This window comes from Coregonus lavaretus (assembly GCF_964263955.1).
Source record: "Coregonus lavaretus genome assembly, chromosome: 2".
Lineage (NCBI taxonomy): Eukaryota > Metazoa > Chordata > Actinopteri > Salmoniformes > Salmonidae > Coregonus > Coregonus lavaretus.
In genome coordinates, this window is record NC_139989.1 from 23,878,003 (window position 1) to 23,905,208 (window position 27,206).

General features: G+C 44.1%; 1 protein-coding gene across 1 annotated transcript in view; it reads left to right on the plus strand.

Annotated features, from left to right (window-relative positions):
* Positions 1-8,583: 8,583 nt before the first annotated feature.
* Positions 8,584-27,206, plus strand: part of LOC311138616 (ribonuclease 3-like) — a gene marked incomplete at both ends in the record, with an annotated part of 241,316 nt that continues 222,693 nt past the window's right edge. The window contains 1 exon segment of the mRNA XM_084173376.1: positions 8,584-8,840. Within this exon segment, the coding sequence (XP_084029502.1) occupies positions 8,584-8,840 (257 nt within the window).

Below are 27,206 nucleotides of genomic sequence, written 5' to 3' on the forward strand. Positions count from 1 at the left end.
GTTATGTTGATGAATGTTGAGGGAGTGCATGAGACAAAAGAGTGTGTAGTTATGTTGGAAGAAGTGGAGTGTTACAATTGTGGGAGTGGCCATGCTGCTGGAGATCAGAAATGTCCTGTGTGAGTGAGACAGATTGACATTTCCAGGATGAGAGCAGTGCAGAAAGTGTCATATGATTTGGCAGTGAGGAAAGTAGAGGATGATGGGCAAAAGGTGAGGGAGTCTTAGAGTATCCCTGTGAGTAGTAGGCCAGTACAGAGTGACCTGAATAGTTTGTGTGTTAGTAAGGTTGGCTTCTTGCCATTTATTGCTATGGTCATTAATTGTACTGCACATATGATAAGGAAATCCCACAAGATTGATTGGTAGTAGCAGCAGCAGAGTAGTTTTTGGGTATCAGACATTTTAGTGCAGAAGAACTAGAGTGGGTTTTGAGAGAAGGGGTTCCAGCCTTCCAGGCCGACGGCCTGGTATAGGATCTGTTCGGTCCAAAGTAGTGCGAAGCGGTGGTGGGGTGTGTTGGGGATAGTGGAATATATGTATATAGGGTTAGATGGCGGTGCAATTTCCTTTTTTTCCCCATTTCCTTTTTTTTGTAAACAAACAAACAAACTGTGAAAGGCAGAAATACACAACATAGCGTCTAGTCTGCGGGAAAGCCACACAAAGAAGAAGAGCACCTAATTTGTGTACTCCCAGTTCTACAATCTTTGGAAGAGCTTGTGACAATCAAAAGCTGCACTGTTAAGAGGTACATTAAATTAATGGGAGTTGGTCATCGGGAGTTAATGTTTAATTTTCAGTAACGTACTGTCTGCTTGCTGTAAGTAGTTATTGTAAAATTCACAGTATCTTATTGTGGCTGATTTCTGTCACGCTCACTGACTTGATGGTGTGTCAGGAAGGTCAGGTTGCTGCCAACCAAGAGGTTGAGGGCAGGTGGGTCTGGGTCCCAAGTGTGCTCACCATAAAGAATGGTAAGTATATAAAAAAATATAAACGCAACATGCAACAATTTCAAAGTTTTTACATAGTTACAGTTCATATAACAAAATCAATTAGGCCCTAATCTATGGATTTCACATGACTGGGCATAGGCCCACCCACATGGGAGCCAAGCCCACCCACTGGAGAGCCAGGCCCAGCCAATTAGAAATCGTTTTTCCCCACAAAAGGACTTTATTACAGACAGAAATACTCCTCGGTTTCATCAGCTGTCCGGGTGGCTTGTCTCAGAATGTCCCACCGGTAAAGAAGTTGGATGTGGAGGTCCTGGGCTGGCGTGGTTACACTTGGTCTGCGGTTGTGAGGTCGATTGGACGTACTACCAAATTCTCTAAAATGAGTGGGAGCCAGTTTTAAGAGAGCCCATACAATCGGAAAAACCTCACAACCCCTGTTCTCAGACAATGACGACCCAAACTGGACAAAAGTTACCAAACAGAAAAGACCAGACAAACAACAGACTAACAAGAGATCAGGTAGGGGGTTCTGGAGGATAAATACAGTAGTCAAGCACTCCTTCTCCAGATGCTACCTGGAGTGGAGAACCTTGAAAGAGCTATTTGACTCCCCGATAGAATAGTGGGAAATGGTCAAGGCCAGGACCAAGGGCTACTTCGGATGAATAGAGCTGAGGAAAGCTTGGGAAATCAGGGTCAGTTTTGAATGCCACAACAAGGCCCTCCAACGTCTTAGCCTCCTCCAGCTAGAGGGGTGGGACATGGCCCGAGAGCTGGCCAAAACCAAAGAACAACTTTCCACCCTCTATCAGGAAGAACAGAAGAAGATCCAGCACAAGTCAAAACTCCAGGGTCTGGAGGAGGAGGAGAAATGCACCCGCTTCTTCTTTTGCAGGGCACGGCAAAAACCCATCCTGTCCCTGTACAACAACCAAAGGGACTCTGTGACCAACAGTGATGACATCCTGCGGGTGGCCAGAGAGTTCTACGGTAGGCTGTATGCCATCAAGCCTACCGACGAGGCTCTCATGGCCACCTTTCTAGATGGTCTATACAGAGTCACCGAGGGTGGCGAGAGCGACAACCCAACTTATGTGCTGAGGAGCTCAACCGGGCCCTGCACTACCTGAACACAAAGCACAATGACCGGACGGGATCCGAGAAGAGTTCTATCAGACCTTCTGGGATCACCTTAAGGACGACATGGCGATGGTCTTCAGAGCAGTATAGACAGAAAACAGGCTGGGTGGGTCCATGCGACAGAGTACGGTTTCTGTCTCCTCATCAACCTCCTCTCCATCAGCTACAAAATCATGACCAAGGCCCTCAGTAATAGCTCCAGACCAGACCTGCAGGTCCATCAATAACAACAGCCTACACTGGGAAAAGGCATTTGACAGGGTTAGCCATGGCTTCCTGTAGAGGGTTCTAACCAAGATGAACTTCCCCCAACACCTCATCCACTGGACCGATCTCTGCTACCAGAATATCACAAGCAGAGTTCTGGTAAACAACCCCCTCACAGACCCATTCCCCATCAGATTCGGCATAGGCCAAGGTTGCCCCCTAGCCCCTCTGCCGTACGTCATATACCTAGAACTTTTCCTCCAGAAGATCAGGTCAACACCAGAAATCCCTGTCTACCAGATGCCAGGGGCCCAGGGAGAGAGGCTCAAAGTGGTGGCGTACATGGACGACATCACCATCGTCGGCATAAATAGTCACTCCATCGCCACAGCAACAAAGGTGGTGGACGACTATCGTGCAACCACTGGCGCCCTCGTCAACAGGGGTAAGAGTGAACTTGTTGTTGTCACAGAACTGGCATGAGACTCTCACCACCTCTTTCCCTGTCAAAACTGAGTGTAAGGTAAATGTCTGCATACTAGACCTGGGGAAACACTGGGGAAGTGCTTGGGCTCTTATCGAAGAGAGAATTTTGTCCGGCTCAGTAAAGCCTCAAACATAAATTGTCCGCAATAGTGAAATGGGCTTCTTCTATGTGAATTAATGAGAAGGCGGAACACACCTCAATTCAAATTGTTAGAGAACTAATGGAAATTGACAAGTTGAAACATAACCTCTAGATAATTAGCAGGCAGCGTGTCTTGGTTTGAACTGTCCTGTTGCGTAACAATCACATGTTGGAACAGTGAGTGCATTCTGACATCACGCGCATAAAAAAACTCACGCTTGGGCAACCATTAGAGATATTTGGAATGCATATCCAATTAGAATCTGTTCTTTTTCCTGCAGTCTGAATATCCAAAAAGCACATGGAATCTGATATTTCAAGCCACATTTCAAACCACCTTCGCAGGTGGTTTTAAGAGAGATACAAATCAGATTTCTGGCCATGTGACTTGTCCTGAACGGTCAAATCTGATTGATTTGCCCTCAAGTGGTTTTTAGACTGTTATTTAGCATATATTGTTGCTTGCTAGCTACTCTGTTGACAGTTTGACAAGAAATGTGGCATGTGGTAGCTAATTAGCTTGTTAATTGTTTACAAAAAAATTAGTGAATGTGCTAGAAAGCTAAATAGCAACTTCAGTTGAAGTCGGAAGTTTACATACACCTCAGCCAAATACATGTAAACTCAGTTTTTCACAATTCCTGACATTTAATCCTAGTAAAAAAAAACCTGTTTTAGGTCAGTTAGGATCACCATCTTATTTTAAGAATTTGAAATGTCAGAATAATAGCAGAGAGAATGATTTATTTCAGCTTTAATTTCTTTCATCACATTCCCAGTGGGTCAGAAGTTTACATACACTCAATTAGTATTTGGTAGCGTTGCCTTTAAATTGTTTAACTTGGGTCAAACGTTTCGGGTAGCCTTCCACAAGCTTCCCACAATAAGTTGGGTGAATTTTGGCCCATTCCTCCTGACAGAGCTGGTGTAACTGAGTCAGGTTTGTAGGCCTCCTTGCTCGCACATGCTTTTTCAGTTCTGCCCACAAATGTTCTATAGGATTGAGGTCAGGGCTTTGTGATGGCCACTCCAATACCTTGAATTTGTTGTCCTTAAGCCATTTTGCCACAACTTTGGAAGTATGCTTGGGGTCATTGTCCATTTGGAAGACCCATTTGCGACCAAGCTTTAACTTCCTGACTGATGTCTTGAGATGTTGCTTCAATATATCCACATAATTTTCCTTCCTCATGATGCCATCTATTTTGTGAAGTGCACCAGTCCCTCCTGCAGCAAAGCATCCCACAGCATGATGCTGCCACCCCCGTGTTTCGCGGTTGGGATGGTGTTCTTCAGCTTGCAAGCAACCCCCTTTTTCCTACAAACATAACAATGGTCATTATGGCCAAACAGTTCTATTTTTGTTGTTTCATCAGACCAGAGGACATTTCTCCAAAAAGTACAATCTTTGTCCCCTTTTGCAGTTGCAAACCGTAGTCTGGCTTTGTTATGGCGGTTTTGGAGCAGTGGCTTCTTCCTTGCTGAGCGGGCCTTTCAGGTTATGTCGATATAGGACTCGTTTTACTGTGGATATAGATAATTTTGTACCTGTTTCCTCCAGCATCTTCACAGGATCCTTGGCTGTTGTTCCGGGATTGATTAGCACTTTTTGCACCAAAGTACGTTCATCTCTAGGAGACAGAACGCGTCTCCTTCCTGAGCGGTATGACGGCTGCGTGATCCCATGGTGTTTATACTTGCCTACTATTGTTTGTACAGATTAACATAGTACCTTCAGGCGTTTGGAAATTGCTCCCAAGGATGTATCAGAGTTGTGGAGGTCTACAATTATTTTTCTGAGGTCTTGGCTGATTTCTTTTCATTTTCCCATGATGTAAAGCAAAGAGGCACTGAGTTTGAAGGTAGGCCTTGAAATACATCCACAGGTACACCTCCAATTGACTCAATTGATGTCAATTAGCCTATCAGAAACTTCTAAATCCGTGACATCGTTTTCTGGAATTTTTCAAGCTGTTTAAAGGCACAGTGAACTTAATGTATGTAAACTTCTGACCCACTGGAATTGTGATACAGTGAATTATAAGTGAAATAATCTGTCTGTAAACAATTGTTGGAAAGATTACTTGTGTCATGCACAAAGTAGATGTCCTAACCGACTTGCCAAAACTATAGTTTGTTAACAAGAAGTTTGTGGAGTGGTTGAAAAACAAGTTTTAATGACTCCAACCTAATTGTATGTAAACTTCCGACTTCAACTGTAGCTAGCTAGTTGACTGCCTTGGCTAGCCAAAAAGGACTTGTTTTGAAAGTTGGATCATCTTATCATTTAAAGCTTTAAAAGTGTTCTTACACTATGGTTTTGAACATTCAAAGCAACTGGGAAACGTCTATGGCAGGCATTGTTGTCACCTTAGCTTGCTCCATAACTTCTGAGTGATAGGAAGCACGAGCACCACCACCAATCAGTCTACACAACTGTGCACACACTCATCGTAACTATGACAACTAGCATAGCCATGTCAGCAAACTGCTGTCTGAACACACACAACCGATTTGGTCACTTGTAACTTGCTGTTTAAACTGTCAGTATTAAAAAACGGATCAAAAAAATATTAATAATTTGAGCATTGCAGTGTGAACAAGGCTTTAGACCAGGGGTGTCAAACGTCCGGCCCGCGGGCCGGATCAGGCCCGCAAATGGGTTTAATCCGGCCCGCGAGATGATTTTGTAAAGTATAAAAATGAGCTATAATTTTTCAATAAGATAAACTGCTGTTCCAATTGTGTCCACTGGATGGCGCAATAGCAATTGTGTTAAGCAAGCAAACTGTTTATACCGGGGCAGAGCAAATAGGTCAAGCAAGTGCAGCCAGTCCGGATGAGCTACTTTGTTTTGCCCGCGATATTTATTACGGCTTCTACTTTTAACATTATGTGCTTTGGCACCCTCATTGCCCCAATATGTCTCTGTCAAAAAAGAGAAAAGTGGACGCAGAGTGCAGAGTGTTCCAAGAAAAATTGTCATCCTTCTATTTATTCACGGAATTGAATGGAAAGCTGTATGTTTGGTGTGTTCACAGCATGTTGCAGTGCTGAAAGAATATAACCTTCGTCGCGACTATGTGAGTCTTCATGCCGACAAATATGACAACTTTCAAGGACAGCGGAGAAGAGAGAAGGTGAATGAACTGTTGGTGGGTCTGAAGAAACAGCAGTCTGTGTTTACTCACAGCCGAGACATCAGTGACGCTGCAGTGAAAGCTAGCTACCTCATTGCTAATGAAATCGCAGTGGCTTCAAAACCATTTAGTGAGGGTGAATTTGTAAAAACCTGCATGATGAAGGCAGCAGAGATTGTGTGCCCTGAAAAGCACCAGGCTTTTGCAAATATCAGCCTGACAAGAAACACAGTTGCAGACAGGATTTCCGATCTTTCAGTGGATTTGGACAGCCAGTTGAAGCAAAAAGTAAAGTCATTTATTGCGTTTTCGGTTGCAATTGATGAAAGCACGGACATTACAGATGTTGCACAACTGGCCATTTTCATCCGCGGAGTTGATGACACATTGACCGTCACCGAGGAGTTCGTGGAGTTGGTGCCGATGACAGATACAACGACAGCACCTGATATTTTCACTGCACTCGTCGGCGCGCTGGACAGGGTCGGAGTGGACTGGTCCCGCGCTGTCAGCCTGGCTACAGATGGTGCGCCCTCAATTATCGGGAAAAAAGCAGGCGTTGTGACAAAGTTCAGAGAGAAAGCGCAATCTGCAAATGGAGGACGTGATTTTTGGACTTTTCACTGTATTTTGCACCAGGAGGCTTTGTGTTGCAAGTCATTAAAGATGGATAACGTCATGAATAAAACAAAGCTGCGCTCAAGGCTCACGCACAAGCACTTGAATCACATCCTGAAGTTGGCTGCCACTCAGGATGTGACGCCTGATATTGATGCGCTGGTGAAAGCTAAAAGATGCCAGGTATCAGGAGTCAAATAAACTATGCAACCCCACTTAAAGTGCTGCATGAGACACCCTGATATAGTTCTGTGATCTGTGATATACTTCTGTGAATCACTGAGGCATTGTGTGTTTGTGTGTTGTTTGTCCTCAGAATTTCAAATAACTTGAGGTGTTTTATGATTAATAGTGATGTTGTGCTTTTGGACACACTGTCCTCAGGCTCCAGCTTTATGTTTTTATGTTTTTATGTTGATGTGCTATTGTTTTTAATTGATTTTATTTTATTTGTATATTTAACCTATTCTTGACTCTGTGGTTCTTGCACTTGTTTGGGGAACAGGATTTCATTATTTGTATCTACATTTCTGCCTGAGAAAAGACACCCGGATATAGTTCTGTGATCTGTGAAACAGTTATGTGAATCACTGAGGCATTGTGTGTTTGTGTGTTCTTTTTCTTTAGAATTTTCAAATAAACTTCAGGTGTTTTATGATTAATAGTGATGTTGTGCTTGTACTATTTTGGACACACTGTCCTCAGGCTCCAGCTTTATGTTTTATGTTGATAGTATTAAAACAAAGAAAACAATCTGAAATTGTTGTTTTTAAGTTATATATACCATGATTTTACCGGTCCGGCCCACTTGGGAATAGATTTTCCTCCATGTGGCCCCTGAGCTAAAATGAGTTTGACACACCTGCTTTAGACCCTTCTTGAACCTTCTTCCTGGCCCTCATCGACAGCACACTTCAGAAGTTCAATCACAGGTGGATATACATTGATGACATTGCAGAATGGATACGGGTGGGGCAGCTCTTCAGCCTTCAACATGTCCCGCCGGACACTTCAATCCGGCCCGTGAGACATTTTTTAAATGTATTAAATATGATTATATTTGAGTTACGATTTTTGCCCTAAAATTGCGTATTCCATGATATACAAACTACCTCCAATAGATGGCGCTGTAGCCTGGCAGCGTACTCTGTATTTGGGCCTACAGTCAGATTCAAAATGTGCTCAGTCATCATAGCCACTTCATTGCTTGATGACTTTGCCCCAACCAGGGGCTCTGACTTATATGACAGGGTGTCTGCCTGCTTGGAAAAAATGAATCTACCGTGGAGCAAACGGACAAACGTCACAACAGATGGATCACCAAATCTAACCGGTAAAAACATTGGCCTACTAAAAAGATTACAAGACAAAGTAAAAGAAGGAAGCCCTAACTAGGAGGAATTGATATTTCTTCACTGTATTATTAATCAGGAAGCCCTGTGTAAAAGTGTGTTAAAGCTGGATAATGTTGTCAAAGTGGTTGTAAAACGTGTCAACTTTATACGGGCAAGGGGGCTTCCTGATGGGGACATCAGTTCATTCAATTTGATTTGATTTGATTTAACCATCATCAGTTCATTCAGCTGCTCAATGACACAGAGGCAGAGCACCAGGACTTGTTATACCATTCAAATGTGCGCTGGCTAAGCCTGGGAAAAGTATTTTGCCATGTGTGGGAACTGAGAGGGGAGATAGGTATGTTCCTTGATACGGTTGGTAAAGCTGACAACTTCTCCGAGTTGAAAGAAACAGACTGGCTGGGTGACTTTTCTTTCTGTGTGGACATATTGGGGCATATGAACAATCTAAATGTGAAACTGTAGGGAAATAGTGTTTTTATTCCAACGTGAAAGCATTCAAGGCCAAACGTATGTGGTCCTCCAGACAAATGAGCAGCCAGTCTCTTGCTCCTTTTCCGACACTGGCCGCACTGAACGCGCCCACATTGCAGTGCCGCACTGAGACATACAGTAGCACTTTGATCGACCTGCATGCTGAGTTGTCCCACCGCTTCTCAGACTTCACCAAGATTGAGACTGAGCTGGAGCTTGTATCATGCCCCCTGTCTTTCAACAGTGAGAAAGCACCATCATACACACAATTGGAGCTAATCGACATCCAATGTGACAGTGCTTTGAAGAAGAAGTACAAAACAGCAACAATAGACCAGTTCTATGGCTCACTGAATGAAACAAAGTTTCCAAACAATAAAAAGCACGCCCAAAGGATGCTTGTTTTATTCGGGTCCACATATGTGTATGAACAAATCCCATCACAGGTCAAATTTAACAAATTACCACTTTTCAGCTGTTCTGAGAATCTCTACATCAAAGATGACACCAGACTTTGATGCCCTTGCCAAGAGAGGTGACCTGACCCATTGTTCTTATTAAGACTTGAATAACAGTGACTGGGGTAGGCTAGGATTATGCTTTTTCATGGTGATGGTTATGCAGTGAGAATTATCCAGTAAAGCGCTTGGATACAGGTAATAATTAATCAGTCATATTTTTGAATAGTTTTTTTTACACATCTGCTGCTACATTTTGCATTATGATATGATGGCGCCGGAGAAGATGGCTGCCGATTTACAGCCCTCTAACCAATTGTACAATTATGTGTGTTTTTTCGCGTTATTTGTCATTAATTCTGTACATAATGTTTCTGCCATCGTCTCTTATAACCAAAAAGAGCTTCTGGATATCAGGACAGCGATTACTCACCTCGTATTGGACGAAGATTTTTTCTTCAACGAGGCAGCCGCGAAGGATATCCTACAGACACCCGACAAGGCCCAAATAATAAGGAAGTCTCTAGGTTTTGCTCGCCTGAGGTAGAGTACCTTATGATAAGCTGTAGACCACACTATTTACCAAGAGAGTTTTCCTCTATATTTTTCATAGCTGTCTATTTACCACCACAAACCAATGCTGGCATTAAGATTGCACTCAATGAGCTGTATAAGGCCATAACTAAACAGGAAAACGCTCATCCAGAGGCAGCGCTCCTAGTGGCCGGGGACTTTAATGCAGGGAAACGTAAATCCGTTCTACCTAATTTCTACCAGCATGTTAAATGTGCAACCAGAGGGGGAAAAAAACTGTACACCACCTTTACCCACACACAGAGACGCAAACAGAGCTCTTCCTCACCCTCCATTTGGCAAATCTGACCATAACTCTATCCTCCTGATTCCTGCTTATAAGCAAAAATTAAAGCAGGAAGCACCAGTGACTCGGTTAATAAAAAAAGTGGTCAGATAACGCAGATGCTAAGCTACAGGACTGTTTTGCTAGCACAGACTGGAACATGTTCCGGGATTCTTCAGATAGCATTGAGGAGTACGCCACATCAGTCACTGGCTTCATCAATAAGTGCATCGATGACGTAGTCCCTACAGTGACCGTACGTACATACCCCAACCAGAAGCCATGGATTACAGGCAACATCCGCACTGAGCTAAAGGGTAGAGCTGCCGCTTTCAAGGAGTGGGACTCTAACCCGGACGCTTATAAGAAATCCCGCTATGCCCATCCCTGCCACATCAAACAGGCAAAGAGTCAATACAGGACTGAGATTGAATTGTACTACAGCGGCTCTGACGCTCGTTGGATGTGGCAGGGCTTGAAAACTATTACAGACTACAAAGGGAAGCACAGCCGCGAGCTGCCCAGTGACACAAGCCTACCAGACGAGCTAAACCACTTCTATGCTCGCTTCGAGGCAAGCAACACTGAAGCATGCATGAGAGCACCAGCTGTTCCGGATGACTATGTGATCACGCTCTCCGTAGCCAATGTGAGTAAGACTTTTAAGCAGGTCAACATTCACAAGGACGCAGGGCCAGACGGATTACCAGGACGTGTACTCCGAGCATGTGCTGACGAACTGGCAAGTGTCTTCACCGACATTTTCAACATGTCCCTGACTGAGTCTGTAATACCAACATCTTTCAAGCAGACCACCATAGTCCCCCTGCCCAAGGACACTAAGATAACCTGTCTAAATGACAACCGACCCGTAGAACTGACGTCTGTAGCCATGAAGTGCTTTGAAAGGCTGGTTATGGCTCACATCAACACTATTATCCCAGAAACCCTAGACCCACTCCAATTTGCATACCGCCCCAACAGATCCACAGATGATGCAATCTCTATTACACTCCACACTGCCCTTTCCCACCTGGAGAAGAGGAACACCTACATGAGAATGCTATTCATTGACTACAGTTCAGCGTTCAACACCAGTGCCCTCAAAGCTCATCACTAAGCTAAGGATCCTGGGACTAAACACCTCCCTCTGCAACTGGATCCTGGACTTCCTAACGTGCCGCCCCCAGGTGGTAAGGGTAGGTAACAACACATCTGCCATGCTGATCCTCAACACGGGGGCCCCTCAGGGGTGCGTGCTCAGTCCCCTCCTGTACTCCCTGTTCACCCATGACTGCATGGCCAGGCACGACTCCAACACCATCATTAAGTTTTCCGACGACACAACAGTGGTAGGCCTGATCACCAACAACGATGAGACAGCCTATAGGGAGGAGGTCAGGGACCTGGCCGTGTGGTGCCAGGATAACAACCTCTCCCTCAACGTGACCAAGACAAAGGAGATGATTGTGGACTACAGGAAAAAAAAGAGGACTAAGCACGCCCCCATTCTCATCGACGGGGCAGTAATGGAACAGGTTGAGAGCTTCAAGTTCCTTGGTGTCCATATCACCAACAAACTATCATGGTCCAAACACACCAAGACAGTCGTGAAGATGGCACGACAAAGTCTATTCCCCCTCAGGAGACTGAAAAGATTTGGCATGGGTCCTCAGATACTCATAAAGTTATACAGCTGCACCATCGAGAGCATTTTGACTGGTTGCATCACCGCCTGGTATGGCAACTGCTCAGCCTCCGACCGCAAGGCACTACAGAGGGTAGTGCGTACGGCCCAGTACATCACTGGGGCCAAGCTTCCTGCCATCCAGGACCTCTATACCAGGCGGTGTCAGAGGAAGGCCCTCAAAATTGTCAAAGACTCCAGCCACCCTAGTCATAGACTGTTCTCTCTGCTACCGCACGGCAAGCGGTACTGGAGCGCCAAGTCTAGGTCCAAAAGGCTTCTCAACAGCTTCTACCCCCAAGCCATAAGACTCCTGAACAGCTAATCATGGCTACCCGGACTATTTGCACCCCCACCCCATCTTTGTATGCTGCTGCTACTCTGTTAATTATTTATGCATAGTCACTTTAACTGTACCCACATGTACATATTACCTCAACGACCTCAACTAGCCGGTGCCCCCGCACATTGACTCTGCACCGTTACCCCCCTGTATATAGCCTCACTACTGTTATTTTATTTTATTAATGCTCTTTTTTTCTCAACACTTTTTTGTTGTTGTTTAATTTTACTTTTTTATTAAGGAAATAATGCATTGTTGGTTAATGGCTGTAAGTAAGCATTTCACGGTAATGTCTACACCTGTTGTATTCGACGCATGTGGCAAATAAAATTTTATTTGATTTGATGTCTCAGTCATATAATATATATATTTAAGTTTGCATATTGTGACTGTAAGTTTGATTGTACTTTACAAGGGTAGAGATGCAGGATCTGTGTGTGTGTTTGACTGTGTCTGTGATGTTATAAATTATATCAATTTTGTGAAAATGTTGTGAAAAACACAAAAAAACAAGGGTAGAGATGGTACAAGCGTAGAATTGTTCTGCAAGCATATGTACACCTACAGAGCACTAGTAGTTGCGTGTCACTGTGAAAATGAATAAAGGCTTCACATGTTTTGTCACGCATATAGTATGTGGCCCTTCACTTGGTTTTAAAAACTCAATGTGGCCCTTGAGCCAAACGGTTTGCAACCCCTGTCCTAGGTCAATGAGCACTCCATGCAGTTCAACCCAAACAAGTGCAAAGTCCTGCATGTTTGCTTCACAAACAACTCACCCCATTTGGAACCCCTGTATAGAAATGGACACTCTGCAAACATCTGATATTTAACTGCTGGGACCCTGGCTCCGGGATGTCCAGTTGGAACTGCAGATGGAGTCCTTGGTGAAAAAGGGGAACCAGAAGCTCTTCGTGGTTCTCTGTGGCTCAGTTGGTAGAGCATTGGGCATTCAACGCCAGGATCATAGGTTCGATTACCACTGGGGCCACCCATATGGAGAATGTATGCACAGATGCTTTGGATAAACCTGTCAGCTAAATGGCATATATATATTACTTTATATATGTTTCTGCTGCACCGTCTCGAGTGTTTCAGTGTCAACAGACCCGGCCTGGTGACCATCTACACCACCAACTTTAGGCCTGTACTACAATACAGCGTCCCAGCATGGCACTCCTATCTCACATCAACCATGACTGCACAATTGGAGTGAACACAGAAGCGAGCATGCTGGAATATCCTTGGACCAACTGAGCTAATTGATCAGTTCAGTGATTGCCTAAATTCAACACACCTGGTCTTCCAGGTCAGTTAAATCAAAAACAGGACAAGGGTTGCCTACCCCTGCTCTACATGAATGTCAACTCTAAACAACATCCACAACAATAGTTCCCTAAATGTATGTTGCACATATGTTTATTTTAATTTTTATGTATCATGCAATTCAGAGTTCAATTGTATTCTGCCATGTGAATTAATTAAATTCATTTAAATATGTAATATCGAATTGGGATGTGGGGACACAAAGGATGATGACATTAGTACAATAGACTGACTTGAGGAGTTTAGTGTGCTAGATTGGGGCTTTACAATTGAAAGTGTCGTAAATTAGTGTGTATACGGTTTATTTGGCGTCTATTTGGTGGTTGTAATAAGAAGCTCCAGGGCCAAATCTAATGGCAGGGTATCACAGTATGGTCAGGCATAGATAGCAGAAGGTTATGCTAAGACAAACTCAGATTGAGGAGTACATTCAAACAGAGCACACGACACCCATGTGCATAACACTTCTCACCTCTTCACCCTGATAGCTGATGTGAGGTGAACATTCTGGCGCAATATGGTTGCTATACATCACCAAGTGGGTGCTACACATTGGTGGTGGATAAGGTGTATGTAAAGTGCTTTGAAAGGTCCTTCTGATTTAAACATTTATTTCACGTCTGCAGAAATAGTTTTCTTCAGACCTAGCGGTAATCATTTTTTTTTGTTAATTATCTGATTGTAGTCCCAGTCCTTCCTCAAAGATGGTCCAAAGCAGAGAAGACTAAGGGAGACGGCCCATGCAGTTTCCCAGATACAGGTATGCAGCAGTGGAGGCTGCTGAGGGGAGGACGGCTCATAATAATGGCTGGAACGGAGTAAATGGAATGGCATCAAACATATGTAAACCACGTGTTTAATGTATTTGATACCATTTTACTGATTCCGCTCCTGCCATTACCGTGAGCCCGTCCTCCCCAATTAAGTTGTCACCAACCTCCTGTGGTATGCAGTGTCCCGTTCATATTTATTTGCAGGATGCAATGTCATGAACTACACCAGGGTTTACCATACTTTTCCACGACAGCCACCCATTTCACAGCTGATTAAATACCCCCACTCGCATTTAGCTTTAACATGAATAAATAGCTTATTTAGGAGTTGGAAGGATTAACCTAAAACATTCATTGATTGCTTAGTGTATTTAGGTGCACTGGGTTGTGACTATTATAACTTTCTTAAATATGAATTTTTATATATGTTTAAAATTGGGTATTTTGGTATTTTATTAGGATCCACATTAGCTGTTGCAAAAGCAGCAGCTACTCTTCCTGGGGTCCACACAAAACATGAAACATGACATAATACAGAACATTAATAGACAACAGCTCAAGGACAGCACTACATTATTATTATTATTTTTAATTTTTTTAAAGGCACACGTAGCCTACATATCAATACATACACACAAACTATCTAGGTCAAATAGGGGAGAGGCGTTGTGCCATAAGGTGTTGCTTTATCTGTTTTTTTAAACCAGGTTTGCTGTTCACTTGAGCAATATGAAATGGAACGGAGTTCCATGCAATAATGGCTCTATAGAATACTGTATGTTTTCTTGATTTTTTTCTGGATTTGGGACTGTGAAAAGACCCCTGGTGGCTCGTCTGGAGGGGTAAGTGTGTGTGACAGAGCTGTGTGTAAGTTGACTATGCAAACAATTTGGGATTTTCAACACATCAATGTGTATGTCCATTACATGAAACGCTAATACAAATCCATTTAAATTACAGGTTGTAATGAAACAAAATAGGAAAAACGCCAAGGGGGCTGAATACTTTTGCAAGGCACTGTATATGTCTATTTCGGATTTTGATAGACAACGATGCACTGAATTCATATCACGCAGATGGCAGTGCCATGATTTGTGTTTTAAATGTTTTATGACGTTTGCCAAAGACAAGTAGGGCTCAAGAAGATGGGCACGCATGTGCTCCATCCATGCGCATAAATTGCCTAAATGCTGCATCGCAATATGATGCAAGCACAAAAGCCTACCAGAGAGAATAAAGTTCATACACTTATTTTCAAGATTTTTATATAGTCAATGTCAACCTATTACGGTAGACCTAGACACGCCAATGAACTCCGCTATGAAGATCGGCGATTTGCACATTATGTCTATACCTCTGCATTTGAAAGTAAGTTAAGCATATGAAAAGCTTGACTGATTTCTCTGTTACAATTCAATGAAAAACTGTAGGCTTTTTAGAAGTACGCTAGGTAAAATAAAATGTGACGTGGACTAGTTTTTTTTTTTTTTTCACCTTTATTTAACCAGGTAAGCCAGTTGAGAACAAGTTCTCATTTACAACTGCGACCTGGCCAAGATAAAGCAAAGCAGTGCGATAAAAACAACAACACAGAGTTACATATGGGGTAAACAAAACAAAGTCAAAAATACAAAGAGAAAATATATATACAGTGTGTGCGAATGTAGTAAGTTATGGAGGTAAGGCAATAAATAGGCCATAGTGCAAAATAGTTACAATTTCGTATTAACACTGGAATGATAGATGTGCAAAAGATGATGTGCAAATAGAGATACTGGGGTGCAAATTAGCAAAATAAATAACAATATGGGGATGAGGTAGTTGGGTGGGCTAATTTCAGAATGGCTGTGTACGGGTGCAGTGATCGGTAAGCTGCTCTGACAACTGACGCTTAAAGTTAGTGAGGGAGTTAAGAGTCTCCAGCTTCAGAGATTTTTGCAGTTCGTTCCAGTCATTGGTAGCAGAGAACTGGAAGGAATGGAGGCCAAAGGAGGTGTTGGCTTTGAAGATGACCAGTGAGATATACCTGCTGGAGCGCAGACTACGGGTGGGTGTTGCTATGGTGACAAGTGAGCTAAGGTATGACGGGGATTTGCCTAGCAGTGATTTATAGATGACCTGGAGCCAGTGGGTTTGGCGAAGAATATGTAGTGAGGACCAGCCAACAAGAGCGTACAGGTCACAATGGTGGGTAGTAAATCGGGCTTTGGTGACAAAACGGATGGCACTGTGATAGACTACATCCAATTTGCTGAGTAGAGTGTTGGAGGCTATTTTGTAAATGACATCGCCGATGTCAAGGATCGGTAGGATAGTCAGTTTTACGAGGGCATGTTTGGCAGCGTGAGTGAAGGAGGCTTTGTTGCAAAATAGGAAGACAATTCTAGATCTAACTTGTGATTGGAGATGCTTAATGTGAGTCTGGAAGGAGATTTTACAGTCTAACCAGACACCTAGGTATTTGTAGTTGTCCACATACTCTAGGTCAGACCCGCCGAGAGTAGTGATTCTAGTCGGGTGGGCGGGTGCAAGCAGTGTTCGGTTGAAGAGCATGCTTTTAGTTTTACTAGTGTTTAAGAGCAGTTGGAGGCTACGGAAGGAGTGTTGTATGGCGTTGAAGCTCGTTTGGAGGTTTGTTAACACAGTGTCCAATGAAGGGCCAGATGTATACAAAATGGTGTCGTCCGCATAGAGGTGGATCCGAGCTTCACCAGCAGCAAGAGCAACATCATTGATATACACAGAGAATAGAGTCGGCCTGAGAATTGAACCCCGTGGCACCCCCATAGAGACGGCCAGAGGTCCAGACAACAGACCCTCCGATATGACACATTGAACTCTATCTGAGAAGTAGTTGGTGAACCAGGTGATGCAGTCATTAGAGAAACCAAGGCTATTTAGTCTGCCAATAAGAAAGCGGTGGTTGACAGAGTCGAAAGTTTGGCCAGGTCGATGAAGACGGCTGCGCAGTACTGTCTTTTATCGATCGCGGTTATATAATATCGTTTAGGACCTTGAGCGTGGCTGAGGTGCACCCATGACCAGCTCGGAAACCGGATGGCATAGCAGAGAATGTACGGTGGGATTCGAAATGGTCGGTGATCTGTTTGTTAACTTGGCTTTCAAAATACTTTCGAAAGGCAGGGCAGGATGGATATAGGTCTGTAACAGTTTGGATCTAGAGTGTCACCCCCTTTGAAGAGGGGGATGACCGCGGCAGCTTTCCAATCTCTGGGGATCTCAGACGTTACGAAAGAGAGGTTGAACAGGCTAGTAATAAGGGTTGCGACAATTTCGGCGGCTAATTTTAGAAAGAAAGGGTCCAGATTGTCTAGCCCAGCTGATTTATAGGGGTCCAGATTTTTAAGCTCTTTCAGGACATCAGCTGTCTGAATTTGTGTGGGGGGGGGGCAATTTGCAGCGGAGGGTGCAGAGCTGGTGGCCGGGGTAGTGGTAGCCAGGTGGAAAGCAAGGCCAGCCGTAGCAAAATGCTTGTTGAAATTCTCGATTATTGTAGATTTATCGGTGGTGACAGTGTTTCCTAGCCTCAGTGCAGTGGGCAGTTGGCAGTAGGTGCTCTTATTTTCCATGGACTTTACAGTGTCCCAAAACTTTTTGGAGTTAGTGCTACAGGATGCAAATTTCTGTTTGAAAAAGCTAGCCTTTGCTTTCCTAACTAATTGTGTATATTGGTTCCTGACTTCCCTGAAAAGTTGCATATCGCGGGGGCTGTTCGATGCTAATGCAGTACGCCACAGGATGTTTTTGTGCTGGTAAAGGGCAGTCAAGTCTGAGGAGAACTAGGGGCTATACAGTGGGGAAAAAAAGTATTTAGTCAGCCACCAATTGTGCAAGTTCTCCCACTTAAAAATATGAGAGAGGCCTGTAATTTTCATCATAGGTACACGTCAACTATGACAGACAAATTGAGAGAAAAAAAATCCAGAAAATCACATTGTAGGATTTTTTATGAATTTATTTGCAAATTATGGTGGAAAATAAGTATTTGGTCACCTACAAACAAGCAAGATTTCTGGCTCTCACAGACCTGTAACTTCTTCTTTAAGAGGCTCCTCTGTCCTCCACTCGTTACCTGTATTAATGGCACCTGTTTGAACTTGTTATCAGTATAAAAGACACCTGTCCACAACCTCAAACAGTCACACTCCAAACTCCACTATGGCCAAGACCAAAGAGCTGTCAAAGGACACCAGAAACAAAATTATAGACCTGCACCAGGCTGGGAAGACTGAATCTGCAATAGGTAAGCAGCTTGGTTTGAAGAAATCAACTGTGGGAGCAATTATTAGGAAATGGAAGACATACAAGACCACTGATAATCTCCCTCGATCTGGGGCTCCACGCAAGATCTCACCCCGTGGGGTCAAAATGATCACAAGAACGGTGAGCAAAAAACCCAGAACCACACGGGGGGACCTAGTGAATGACATGCAGAGAGCTGGGACCAAAGTAACAAGGCCTACCATCAGTAACACACTACGCCGCCAGGGACTCAAATCCTGCAGTGCCAGACGTGTCCCCCTGCTTAAGCCAGTACATGTCCAGGCCCGTCTAAAGTTTGCTAGAATGCATTTGGATGATCCAGAAGAGGATTGGGAGAATGTCATACGGTCAGATGAAACCAAAATAGAACTTTTTGGTAAAAACTCAAATCGTCGTGTTTGGAGGACAAAGAATGCTGAGTTGCATCCAAAGAACACCATACCTGCTGTGAAGCATGGGGGTGGAAACATCATGCTTTGGGGCTGTTTTTCTGCAAAGGGACCAGGACGACTGATCCGTGTAAAGGAAAGAATGAATGGGGCCATGTATTTTGAGATTTCTCATTCCATCAGCAAGGGCATTGAAGATGAAACGTGGCTGGGTCTTTCAGCATGACAATGATCCCAAACACACCGCCCGGGCAACGAAGGAGTGTCTTCGTAAGAAGCATTTCAAGGTCCTGGAGTGGCCTAGCCAGTCTCCAGATCTCAACCCCATAGAAAATCTTTGGAGGGAGTTGAAAGTCCGTGTTGCCCAGCGACAGCCCCAAAACATCACTGCTCTAGAGGAGATCTGCATGGAGGAATGGGCCAAAATACCAGCAACAGTGTGTGAAAACCTTGTGAAGACTTACAGAAAACGTTTGACCTGTGTCATTGCCAACAAAGGGTATATAACAAAGTATTGAGCAACTTTTGTTATTGACCAAATACTTATTTTCCACCATAATTTGCAAATAAATTCATAAAAAATCCTACAATGTGATTTTCTGGATTAATTTTTATCATTTTGTCTGTCATAGTTGACGTGTACCTATGATGAAAATTACAGGCCTCTCTCATCTTTTTAAGTGGGAGAACATGCACAATTGGTGGCTGACTAAATACTTTTTTCCCCCACTGTATTTAACAGTCTGATGGCTGTTTTTCATTCTCTCGGTCCCATCTTTGATGTACCTGAGGTCTAGAATTTAGGGAATGATTTTTACCAAATACAATGCTCTTAGTTTTAGAGATGTTCAGGACCAGTTTATTACTGGCCACCCATTCCAAAACAGACTGCAACTCTTTGTTAATTGTTTCAGTGACTTCTTTAGCTGTGGTTGCTGATGCGTATATGGTTGAATCATCAGCAGACATGGTTTGTTTAATTGCAGCGGCAGGTCATTGGTAAAAATAGAAAAGAGTAGAGGGCCTAGAGAGCTGCCCTGCGGTACACCACACTTTAAATGTTTGACATTAGAGAAGCTTCCATTAAAGAAAACCCTTTGAGTTCTATTGGAAAGATAGCTCTGAATCCACGATATGGCAGAGGTTGAAAAGCCATAAAACAAACGTTTTTTCAACAACAATAATATCAACTGCTGCACTGAAATCTAACCGTACAGCTACCACAATCTTCTTATTAACAATTTCTTTCAACCAATCATCAGTCATTTGTGTCAGTGCAGTAAATGTTGAGTGCCCTTCTCTATAAGCATTCTGAAAGTCTGTTGTTAATTTGTTTACAGAGAAATAGCATTGTATTTGGTAAAATACAATTTTTTCCAACAGTTTGCTAAGAGCTGGCAGCAAGCTTATAGGTCTGCTGTTTGAACCAGGAAAGGCCGCTTTACCACTCTTGGGTAGCTGAATTACTTTGGCTTCCCTCCAGGCCTGAGGACAAAGACTTTCCTCTAGGCTCATATTAAACATATGACAGATAGGAGTGGCTATAGAGTCTACCATCCTCAGTAGCTTTCCATCGAAGTTGTCAATGCCAGGAGGTTTGTCATTATTTATCGATAACAATAATATTTCCACCTCTCCCACACTAACTTTGCAAAATTCAAACTTGCAATGCTTTTCTTTCATTATTTGTTTTTTTTATGCATGAATACGATGGCTCACTGTTCGTTTTTCACATTTCCTGCCTAAGTTTGCACACTTTGCCAATGAAGTAATCACCATTGTGATGAATAAGCCATCTGATTCGATGAAAGATGGAGTTGAATTGGTCTTTCTGCCCATAATTTCATTTAAAGTACTCAAAAGTTTTTTTCCATCATTCTTTATATCATTGATCTTTGCTTGATAATACAGTATATTCTTATTTTTGTTGAGTTTAGTCACATAATTTCTCAAATAGTGGAATGAAAAAAATAACTTGTTTAAAAAAATTCTAAAAAATCCATAACGGAAAAGTGATGCGTGCATATGTATTCACCCCCTTTGCTATGAAGCCCCTAAATAAGATCTGGTGCAATCAATTACCTCCAGAAGTCACATTATTAGTTAAATAAAGTCCACCTGTGTGCAATCTAAGTGTCACATGATCTTTCACATGATCTCAGTATATATACACCTGTTCTGAAAGGCCCCAGAGTCTGCAACACCACTAAGCAAGGGGCACCACCAAGCAAGCAGCACCATGAAAACCAAGGAGCTCTCCAAACAGGTCAGGGACAAAGTTGTGGAGAAGTACAGATCAGGGTTGGGTTATAAAAAAATATCAGAAACTTTGAACATTCCACGGAGCACCTTTAAATCCATTATTAAAAAATGGAAAGAATATGGCACCACAACAAACCTGCCAAGAGAGGGCCGCCCACCAAAACTCACAGACCAGGCAAGGAGGGCATTAATCAGAGAGGCAACAAAGAGACCAAAGATAACCCAGAAGGAGCTGCAAAGCTCCACAGCGGAGATTGGAGTATCTGTCCACAGGACCACTTTAAGCCGTACACTCCACAGAGTTGGGCTTTACGGAAGAGTGGCCAGATAAAAAACATTGCTTAAAGGAAAAAATAAGCAAACACGTTTGGTGTTCACCAAAAGCCATGTGGGAGACTCCCCAAACATATGGAAGAAGTTACTCTGGTCAGATGAGACTAAAATTGAGCTTTTTGGCCATCAAGGAAGACGTTATGTATGGCGCAAACCCAACACCTCTTATCACCCTGAGAACACCATCCCCACAGTAAAGCATGGTGGTGGCAGCATCATGCTGTTGGGAAGTTTTTCATCAGCAGAGACTGGGAAATTGGTCAGAATTGAAGGAATGATGGATGGCACTAAATACAGGGAAATTCTTGAGGGAAACCTGTTTCAGTCTTCCAGTGATTTTACATTTTCATTTACATTTTAGTCATTTAGCAGACGCTCTTATCCAGAGCAACTTACAGTTTGTGAATACATATTTTTTTTATACTGGCCCCCCGTGGGAATTGAACCCACAACCCTGGCGTTGCAAACGCCATGCTCTATCAACTGAGCTACATCCCTGCCGGCCATTCCCTCCCCTACCCTGGGACAATTGTGCGCCGCCCATGAGTCTCCCGGTCGCGGCCGGCAGCGACAGAGCCTGGATTCGAACCAGGATCTCTAGTGGCACAGTTAGCACTGCGATGCAGTGCCTTAGACCACTGCGCCACCCAGGATTTGAGACTGGGATGGAGGTTCACCTTCCAGCAGGACAATGACCCTAAGCATACTGCTAAAGCAAAACTTGAGTGGTTTAAGGGGAAACATTTAAATGTCTTGGAATGGCCTAGTCAAAGCCTAGACCTCAATCCAATTGAGAATCTGTGGTATGACTTAAAGATTGCTGTACACCAGCGGAACCCATCCAACTCTAAGGAGCTGGAGCAGTTTTGCCTTGAAGAATGGGCAAAAATCCCAGTGGCTAGATGTGCCAAGCTTATAGAGACATACCCGAAGAGACTTGCAGCTGTAAATTCATGTGTCTCTCAGGCCGGTGGTGGCTGGTCCACTCCAGGAGTCTGAAGTGCGGGAGGTCCCTACGCCCACTCTGAACATCGAGGGGGCCCCGGCGTACTCCGTCCGTTCCATCCTGGATTTGAGGCGTCGGGTGGGGGGCCTTCAGTACCTCGTGTGGGAGGGGTACGGTCCGGAGGAGTGGGGCTAGGTCCCGGTGAGGGATATCCTCGATCCCTCCCTGTTGCGGGATTTCCACCGTCCCAGAGGCCAGTGTCAGCATGCTGCTGGAGCTGTTTATTACACACACCTGGTTCATATCCCCTGTACAAACCCCCAAAAAATCAATTTTAATTCCAGGTTGTAAGGCAACAAAATAGGAAAAATGCCAAGGGGTGTGAATACTTTCGCAAGCCACTGTATAGGACCTATGCTTTCTCAGCAATTTATGGTAAGTTTGCATAGGCTAATGCGCCTGCATGGGTATGTAATAGGGGGTTTAATACCCACATACAGTGCCTTCGGAAGGTATTCAAACCCCTTGACTTTTTCCACATTTTGTTACGTTACAGCCTTATTCTAAATTGATTAAATATTACTTTTTTTCTCAGCAAACTACACACAATACCCCATAATGACAAAGAAAAAACAGGTTTTTAGGATTCTTTTCAAATTTATAAAAAAATTAAAAAAGAAATACCTTATTTACATAAGTATTCAGACCCTTTGCTATGAGACTCAAAATTAGGTGGATCCTGTTTCCATTGATCATCCTTCAGATGTTTCTACAACTTGATTGGAGTCCACCTGTGGTCAATTCAATTGATTGGACATGATTTGGAAAGGCACACACCTGTCTATATAAAGGTCCCACAGTTGACAGTGCATGTCAGAGCAAAAACCAAGCCATGAGGTCGAGGGAATTGTCCTTAAAGCTCAGACAGGATTGTGTCGAGGCACACGTCTTGGGAAGGGTCCCAAAAAATGTATGTACCATTGAAAGTCCTGAAGAACACAGTGGCCTCCATCATTCAAAAATGGAAGAAGTTTGGAACCACCAAGACATTCTAGAGCTGGCCGCCCGGCCAAACTGAGCAATCTGGGGAGAAGGGCCTGTGTCAGGGAGGTGAGCAAGAACCCGATGGTCACTCTGACAGAGCTCTAGAATTCCTCTGTGGAGATGGGAGAACCTTCCAGAAGGACAACCATCTCTGCAGCACTCCACCAATCAGGCCTTTATGGTAGAGTGGCCAGACGGAAGCCACTCCTTAGTAAAAGGCACGACAGCCCGCTTGGAGTTTGCCAAAAGGCACCTAAAGAATCTCAGACCATGAGAAACAAGATTCTCTGGTCTGATGAAACCAATATTTAACTCTTTGGCCTGAATGTCAAGTGTCACGTCTGGAGGAAACCTGGCACCATCCCTATGGTGAAGCATCATGCTGTGGGGATGTTTTTCAGCAGCAGTTACTTGGAGACTAGTCAGGATCGAGGCAAAGATTAACAGAGCAAAGTACAGAGAGATCCTTGAAGAAAACCTGCTCCAGAGTGCTCAGGACCTCAGACTGGGGCGAAGGTTCACCTTCCAACAGGACAACGACCCTAAGCACACAGCCAAGACAACGCAGGAGTGGCTTCGGGACAAGTCTCTGAATGCCATTGAGTGGCCCAGCCTGAGCCCGGACTTGAACGCGATCGAACATCTCTGGAGAGACCTGAAAATAGCTGTACAGCAACGCTCCCCATCCAACCTAACAGAGCTTGAGAGGATCTGCAGAGAAGAATGGGAGAAACTTCCCAAATACAGATGTGCCAAGCTTGTAGCGGCATACCCAAGAATATTCAAGTCTGTAATTGCTGCCAAAGGTGCTTCAACAAAGTACTGAATAAAGGGTCTGAATACTTATGTAAATGTCATATTTCAGGTTTTTGCTTTGTCATTATGGGATATTGTGTGTAGATTGATGAGGGGAAAAAAACAATTTAATCAATTTTAGAATAAGGCTGTAACGTAACAAAATGTGGAAAAAGTCAATTTCAATCACGCTGTAAAGCTGAACATCTGCCTAAAGCTCTCTACAACCCTTAAAATAAGCTTTCCAGTCGTGAGCTGTTGACAATGGTCCAGATTTATAAAGCAAGAAGTAGTGATAACAATGCAAATTTTTCATCAATGTACACTTTCCAATCAATACAGTATAAGTACATCAAATTGAATTTTAAGAACAATATATGAAACAGACTAAAGAGCAGAAATATTCAACCGTAAACTTGATGCTGCTCTGTAGCTGCCATGTTGGGTTCATTGCCTTTCCACTGACAAAAAAAAGAAAGACTATGAAACTGGGCATTGGAGGTGACATTTTGGATGTGACATATTGACAAATTCAGAAATGTCCTTGTTTCCTAAGAAGTTTAACTTACCACGCTTGGCATGGGATCCAACGTACAAGTACCTCTTGGAAGCCCTTTGACAGAGGGCAAGAAGTACAATATCATTTAAAAAAAATTATCAACAGTATTTGGCAAAATCAGAAAATAAGTGCATTTAGCCTACAACTAATTTACGGCCCTGCAACATTGACATCACTGCCTAAATACTGTCCATGTAAAGGTAATGAAAATAATCCTTGTCAGGGACAATTTAAGGATATTTTATTTGTATGGTTGTGGTGTAGATCCATTTACTCCTTTGTACTTCTTTAAAAGTACAGCCATATAGAAATACATGGTCAGACAGTAGGCCGCAGAGACTTTGAATACATGTGACTTGTGTACAATCTTTCCAGTTTTTCCATACTGTGTGTTGAGTTTGTGTATTTGTATGCTGACATCATGAAATCAATTTCCATGTACACTGAGTATACAAAACATCAATAACACCTGCTCTTTCCATGACAGACTGACCAGGTGAAAGCTATGATCCCTTATTGATGTCACTTGTTAAATCCACTTCAATCAGTGTAGATGAAGGGGAGGAGGTAGGTTAAAGAAGGATTTTTAAGCCTTGAGACAATTGAGACATGGATTGTGTATGTGTGCCATTCAGTGAGTGAATGGGAAAGAATAACCACTTTCCATGTCCTTTGACAGGATACATTGGGTTCAGATTAAAGACAAGGATAACTGAAAATTAAGAATAAATTAAGGATAAATATTTTTCACTCAAAAGTTGAAATGCATTCCAAAGAAGGCCAGCATGGGCGAACGTTAACAGTGAATCTATCTTTTGTTTTAATTATTTTTTAAATATATCCTAAAGAGTTTTGAACTTTATATATGAATATGCAAATGTTATGTGGCTCTATCTCTGCCTTTAAAGGTAGACTCCGCTCGATGATGTAGATGTACAAAGTAAACAGCAGAAATGGGTCAATTTCTGAACAATTAAGAGCATTGAACCTCAATATCTTCACTTCTGGTCTTGGCAACTTCATATCACTAAGTCTACCTTTAATTATTCAATGTAATGATATCAGCAAGTTCTACACTGTATATTCTTTTGTCATTATGTCACCTAGGAGGGAGAATGGCGAAGCGGTATTGTCACGGTTTCGGCCGAGGCTGCTCCTCCTCCTTGTTCGGGCAGGCTTCGGCGGTCGTCGTCTCCGGAGTACTAGCTGCCACCGTTCTATGTTTCATGTTCGTTTGGTTTTGTCTCTTTGTAACACCTGTCCCTTGTTTGTGTTTGATTGTGTTCCCTATTTAGTTTCGTTTGTTTGGGTCAGGTGTTATGCGTGATTGTATTTGTCAGCTTGCCTCCGAGGAGTTTGTCTCTCTCGTTTGTTGTCTTTTTCGAGAGTTCGCACTGCGTGCGCTTTTTCTTGTTTTCCGCACTGTGTGTTGTGCGTGATTGTTCACGCCGCCCGGTTGGGTTAGCGACTCTTTTTCTGTATTGGATTTACTAAAGTCTGTTGAAGTCATCCTTGTTCCTGCGCTTGATTCCCTACACTCATCCACACACAGCACTCTGACAGAATCACGCATCATTCCATGGAATCAGCAGGAGCGACCGCGCCAACAGCAGGTATGGAGGAACGTCTTCGTGGGCAGGAGGACCGGATTAACCAGGTCTGTCATGCCCTGGAGGGGGTGATGAACACTCTCCACCGATGGGAAACCAGCGGGGTACCCACGACCCCACCTACCGAACCATCCCCATCGGTCAGTCCTCCTGTCCCATCTCCGGAACCCAGTGGGATTCGGCTCTCGCTCCCGAGGGCGTACGACGGCTCCGCTGCCGGGTGTCAAGGGTTCCTGCTGCAAGTGGAGCTCTACCTCGCCACCGTACACCCGGCGCCCTCGGGACACGAGAGCGTCTCAGCCCTCATCTCCTGTCTCACCGGCAAGGCGTTGGAGTGGGCCAACGCCGAATGGAGGAGAATGGACGCCGCTACCACTACCTATGCGGAGTTCTCCCGCCGCTTCCGTGCTGTGTTTGACCATCCACCAGAGGGGAAGGCGGCGGGGGAGCGTCTGTTCTACCTCCGACAGGGGATGAGGAGCGCCCAGGACTTTGCCTTGGAATTCCGGACTCTAGCGGCCGATGCAGGGTGGAATGAGCGTGCCCTTATAGACCACTTCCGTTGCAGCCTCCGGGAGGACGTCCAGCGAGAGTTGGCGTGCAGGGACACCTCGTTGACCTTTGACCAACTTGTCGACATGGCCATTCGGCTGGATACCCTGCTCGCCACCCGTGGACGTCCCGGGTGGGGTTCGCCCATTCCACTCTCCAGCACCTCCGAGCCGAGCCCTATGGAGCTCGGGGGTGCTGGCGCTAGAGAACGGAGGAGTAGGAACCCGAGGGGGGCCGTTCCCTGCACTAACTGTGGCCGTGGAGGGCACACCGCGGCTAGGTGTTGGGGAGGGTCCCCCGGTGGAGGAGAAGGCAGGTCACGCATTGGGGGGTCCCCCCAGGTGAGTAGGCGCCCTACTTACCCAGAGCTTTCTGTCGTTCACCTAACCTTGCCTGTTTGTTTTCCACAGGTTGCACCTCGTTCCCAGCATAAGGCGCTGGTAGATTCAGGCGCAGCTG